The sequence below is a fragment of the Phaethon lepturus genome, unplaced genomic scaffold (assembly GCF_000687285.1).
Source record: "Phaethon lepturus isolate BGI_N335 unplaced genomic scaffold, ASM68728v1 scaffold21672, whole genome shotgun sequence".
Classification (NCBI taxonomy): Eukaryota; Metazoa; Chordata; class Aves; order Phaethontiformes; family Phaethontidae; genus Phaethon; species Phaethon lepturus.
Genome location: NW_010524347.1, coordinates 7,416 through 13,221, shown reverse-complemented (window position 1 = coordinate 13,221; position 5,806 = coordinate 7,416). Strand labels below are relative to the sequence as shown.

Genomic DNA, 5,806 nt, shown 5'->3' with positions numbered 1-5,806 from the left:
TAGGGGTATTAATAGTAACAGGGAGATGGGAAAGCAAAAAAAAAAGGGCTTCTTTGTGAATCCTGCAGGTAACGTTTTTCTTTTTCAGAATGAAAGGCCCTGTAAGTAGAAGAGGAGGATAATGTAAGGTGTTTTCTTGGGTCTTTTAACTTATTTTTATCTGAAAAGGATGCCATTTTTTACTACTCTGTGATTATTTTCAGATAGTCTGTGGTATTCTGAAATGCTGACTCAAAATGTACGCTAAGTAGATCAGTATGATTTTTGCCAGTGAAGTTCCTGAAGATTAGATCTGGCATTTTTCAGTAGTTAATCTACTTCTGAGGCATAGCAGCACTGGGTATACAATTCACTGATGCACATTAATTAAAATATCTATGCTGTGTTCACTTAATGCTATCTTTCGTTTTTCTTTTTCTTTTCTCTTTTCTTTGTTTTGTTAAGCATTGCAGGCTGTATGTACCGAGTAGTTCAGACGACGGGACCAGATGGAAAAAACCTTCTGAAATTACTTCCAATTTCTAAATCTTCTGGAAGCTTTGTGCCAATAGTTCAGTCTTCAGCCATGCCAAATAATTCTAAAGCGAATATTTCTAGTCCAGTCCATCTTACTTTTAAGACACAGCTTGCCAGTACTACTGCACCTTCATCTGTTAAGATACCTGTTTTTCAGTCTCCTAATCCTGGAAAGATTATTCTTACAAGGACATTAGACAAACAGGAAAGTGTTAGGGCAGGTTCTGAAAAGGAAAGCTTAATTCCAAAACCAGCTGCTAACATCCAGAGCAGTTGCGTTTCAGTTGATAGACTGTCTTTGCAGAACATTGCTGTAACAAGTTCATCTAACCAGAGTAACACTGCATACATGTTGGTAAACACAAAAAGTCTTCCAGTTACTGTGAAGTCTCCAGTACTGCCCTCTGGCCACCACCTCCAGATACCAGCTGATGCAGAAGTGAAATCTGTCCCAGCTTCTTTTTTACCACCTGCAATACAGCAAAAAATACTTGCAGCTGCAGCAACAAATGTGTCTGGAGGAGCTGACAGTACAAAAATGCCAACTGTTATTTACGTGTCACCAGTGAACACAGTGAAAACAGTACTTCCCAAGCGTTTGCAAGCCATTTGCCCAAAACGTGCCACAGAAGTTTCAAAAACATTAATAATGACAGCTACACAAAAGGGGAATAGTTCTTCTCCTGAGACAGTAACATCTGACGGTCAGCAGTGCCAGCAAACTCCAATGAAATGGATTGTTCAAGAAAGTCCACAGTCGTCAGCGCCTTGTCTTATTCCTGTAAAGTCATCAAATAATATGGCTTCCAGGATCTTGAAAACTTTGTCAGACATGAAGAATGTAGAAGTTAACTCTGCAAATATTTTACCACTCTGTTCTAGTGGTCCTGGTGGAAGCCAAACAAAAATCCCACCGATTAAAGATAATGCTCTGGTCATGTACAATGGGAAGGTCTATTTGTTGACCAAAAGAGACTCTGATGTTCTGTCAGCCCAAGCTGACAAACAAGCATCTTCCTCTTCTGATGCTTCATTTAAAAAGGAGACATCCAAGCTAATTGATTCTACTGCAGTCAATAAAATAACCAGTAAAGTAGTGAATCTGGTATTGTCAAAAAGCAAAGGAATGGTGCTGTCTCAGAAAGATCCAAAACCATGTACAAACTCAAAAAATTCTTCACCAGCTGGCTTAAGAAATGACTTAAAATCTGCACCTGCAGCTCTGGTGACACCAAGTGCTAATCAGCAGAATTCCACTGTAAACCAGAGAAAGAGTTTGCCTGTCACCGAGAGCATTTCAAGTGGAGTGACCCCTATTACAGCAGTAGGGACACAGGAAAATGTATGCCAAAATGACAAAGAAAAGATTCATTCCCCCAAAGCAGCAAGTGCTGTTTTACCTCAGTCTAAGCAGGAGTGTGCTTTCAGTGAAGACTGGCAAAAGGTAACTTTCTCCAATAAACATGCCCATCTCAGTCTCTGCTAAATTTTGATATGGTCCTGGTTCTATTTGAATAAAATCACTATTAATAAGTTCACAGATTTTTTGTAACCAGGTATCATGTCACTGGTCTAAAGTGTGGTTCTATTCAATAAATTACTTAATCTTTTCTTTTTTGCCCCCAATAAGATTGCACTATGCAAGTGAGAAAACGTATAAAGAAAAGAAAGGGGCAGGGAAAATACAACTTTTTATTTCCTCACAAGATAAATTGTTGGTAACAACTGAAGCTATAGGAAAGTCATTAGTTGAGCTCTGGGAGCTATCTGCTTTCTAATGTTGTTGATGACACATTGACTGTGTTGTAGGTGTGATGCAAGGTAGAGAAGTTTGCAGCTACACAAGAGGAAAACAAGGTGGAAGAGCAGGGTTTGTCATCCAGAGACAAATTCTGGTGTTGCACTGTCAGCTCCAGTCTCCGCTAGCTCAGACAGCCAAAGGCAGGAGCTGTGTTTCCTTCCTTTTGTGCCATGATGGGGAGGGATCCACCTCTTTTGACTCATGGTTTCACATTAGGCAGAAGAAACTCTTGAGATCTTTCATGGCTTTCTCCCTTCAGGCTGGACCTACATATTCTTTTAAGATCATAATGTTGAAAATATGTAAAAAGTCCTAGCCTCAAATACCACAAACTCTACCCATGAAGGATTGTAGGTCAAGTTTTCGGTTGCTCAAGAGGCCAGAATGAATTTGCTTCCAGATAAAAAAAATCATTCTGAAGCTAGTTTATACTTGCTTGTGTTGACCAGGCAGAAGAGAAATGTCAGCTAAGCATATTTGTGCAAATTTTTGACATTTAATCACTGCAACAGACTGTAGGGCCTCTTTTTTTAGGTTGTTCCTCACCTGAAAAATGGTTAAAAGAGACTTTTTTTTCCTTCAGTGCTGTGTGATGTCAAGTGTTAGAATTCTCATTTGCTTTCCCCTCTGTGAAAATTAGCATATCAAATGTTTGCTGCTTTTAGTCCGTAAATTTGCAAGCCCATGGATTGCCAGACATACGTATGTGAGATTGAACTTGAAGATCAGAAACAGCTCAGGTTACAATGAGGTTAGATACGAGAGATAGCTAATAGTGCTTTGTTAGTATTATCAACCACAATGCAAATATGAAATGCATTCAGCAATCTATAAAGGCACTGTCTGATCTTCCATCATCTTCCTTTGTTACTTTGAAGTTTTAGAACAGGTGATTCCCTTGTTGCTTCTTTTACTTCTGTGGTTTACTAGTTGGACTGTGCATTTTCTGAGTGTTCCACAATGTACTTGGGGCTTTAAATAACTAACAAGAGTGTTAGACCTATGGTAATATGTATATAATTTCTCAAAATTGGCTTACCTGTCTTAATGCAACTCTTGGAGAATGGCAGACAAAACAAATATTCACCTGTCTTTCCAGTACCTAGTTTTTAGTTTATATGTATGAAGAGAGAGAGAGTGAGAGAGTGTGATTGATGGCGCTCTCACTGTTTATATTTCAGATCCAGTGTGAAAAGATGGATTCACCGGGAAGGGTTATTCAAATCAAACACCAAGAAAAGCCACATTGGAAACAATACTTGGAATTAAGGAAAAAATTTGGTCTCTCTAAGGAGGAGAGAGTGTACCTTAAGAGAATACCATTAAGAACCTCCTATGAGAAACCAGAAGAAAGGGTTTGTTCCAGTAACACCTTGAAAAGAAAAAATGATTCTTGCATTTCATCATCGTTAGATGTGGAAATAACAAATCAACATCAGGAATGTGTTAAAGAGGAAAAGGTATCTTGAAATTTTTCACACTAAAACATGTACTGCAACACATTTAGAAAGCAGCATATATATAGTCAGTACAGAGCTGTGTGTTTATTTGGACCCTCCCACCTCTGGTTTCAGGGCAAGTCTGTAATTGTTATGGTCCCTGTGAGAATTGTTGCTAAGACTTTTTTGTGTATCGCAACAGAGTTGTGTGGTTTTAATATGACTTGAGTACCATCTAAGAATTTTTATCCTCTTTTTTGGGTTCCACTGGAGAAAATTTGAAGAACAAATGCTTTGAAGAAGACTGGACCCTCTAGTGGTGGCTGAACAGTCAAAGGGATAGTCTTTATTGGAATAGGAACCATACCGCTCTCTCTTGATTTAGGTGTAGCCTTCTGCAAACAATTATGTATATCCAGTAGTGCAATGGATATATGCAAAATAATAGAAGAATAATTTCTTTTGAGGCTTTACCCTTGAGTTTGAAATCAGTCAACTGCCATTATTTCAAGGCAATTCCATCACTCACGTGACTAGATGCGTCTGACTTCCAAAGAAAGGTATCCACTTAGTCATGTGTGGTTTTATTAAAAGAACTTTACCTATGTACCTGTCTAATCTTTAGAGTTACAAATATCTTTATAAACTTAGTCCTTTGTCATTGGCTAGGAACTTGCTTGGGTGCTTCTGGAGAGGTTTCCTCAATGTAAGGGCTTCCATCTTAATGCATTAAAATATTTTTATCCATGCAGAGTAGTTCTGTTCAGCCATAGTGTTCCAAATTTTCTTTTGTATGATTCTACTCTACCCAGTCAAAGGCCTTCTCAGGTTTTAATAATTCTGTGTCAAGAGCCCTGGTTTGAGCAGATTTACTGGCTGCTCTTAGTAAAGTGTTACATTTAAATAACAAAACAGCTGGGAGGAATGTAGTCTTGTAGTCGACATTATTGCTAATGTCTGAGCTTTTTGGAAATGTAAGCATGAATTCCTCTACGGTTTGAATTTTCCTGTCAAGTTAGATAGAAAGTTTTTGTCTTGCACTACAGTTAAAGAAGTTAAGCAGCAACAGGAGGTCATAGGTGTGCACAGGAAAGGCGGAAGTACTGTTGACTGAGGAAGAAATTAGTGTTCTGGAATTGTTAACTCGAAATCTTTGATAGAAAAATATTGAACACAGAAGTATGTTTGCTCAACGTGCTAGAAGAAACATCTTCCATATAGTAATTCTAGGACTCTTGCAACAAATAACTTGTAATTTTTGCTTAGTGAACTGTGATGTTACAATGTAGGATGATGCTCAATTTAACAGAAGTATATTTTGTATGTTTCTTGACTGTGCAGATAATTGTGGATCTGGAAGACGATTTGACTAAGAAAAGAAAAATAAAATCCTCACCGCTGTCAGACAGTGGAAAGAGAAGGAAAACTTCAGTCAAATCAACCACAAGTCCAACTTCAGAAAATTCCAGCTCAAGTTCCAGTGTACTTAACAGAAGTGTTTCTCCTCCACCAGTCTTATCACAGCAAAGTATTTCCACGGACTTTGATACACCATCTCTAGGGAGGGACTCTGAGCAAGACCCTTACTCTCAATATAGTGACATTACAGACTCAAGTCTTCCAGTTTTAGTGTCTTGTGAAGACGATACTTCAGTTCTTGAAGGTTCTTTCAGAGATGATGCTTTCCCTTTGACTCCCCCAGACTTGGATGAAACAATACGGGATGAAAAAATAAAACGACTTAAACAGCTCTTAAGAGAACGAGAAGCAGCACTTGAAGAGATGCGTAGAAAAATGCAGCAAAGCTGAAATACTGAAGCTGGTGATCTGGACCATGTTCATCTTCATTTCAGTGACTTCAGGAAGAAATTTCTTGTTTAAACAAACATGAATATTTCTGGTAGATGGAAGAACTTAATGAGATTTACAGTATGTGTGTATTTAGAAAAGCATAGGATTCTTGCTAAATACCAGAAATAAAAGACTTGGACCATCAAATTCTGCTTCTGGGACATTATATGTATCAAAGAATGCAGAAGATAAGCATTTT

At 38.2% G+C, this 5,806-nt stretch overlaps 1 protein-coding gene across 1 annotated transcript; it reads left to right on the top strand.

Annotated features, from left to right (window-relative positions):
• Positions 1-448: 448 nt before the first annotated feature.
• LRIF1 (ligand dependent nuclear receptor interacting factor 1) lies at positions 449-5,565 on the top strand. Its single transcript, XM_010282424.1, has 3 exons — positions 449-1,960; positions 3,499-3,777; positions 5,098-5,565. Exons 1-3 carry the CDS (start codon positions 458-460, stop codon positions 5,563-5,565), a joined length of 2,250 nt encoding a protein of 749 aa, XP_010280726.1. The 5' UTR covers positions 449-457.
• The last annotated feature ends 241 nt before the right edge of the window (positions 5,566-5,806 follow it).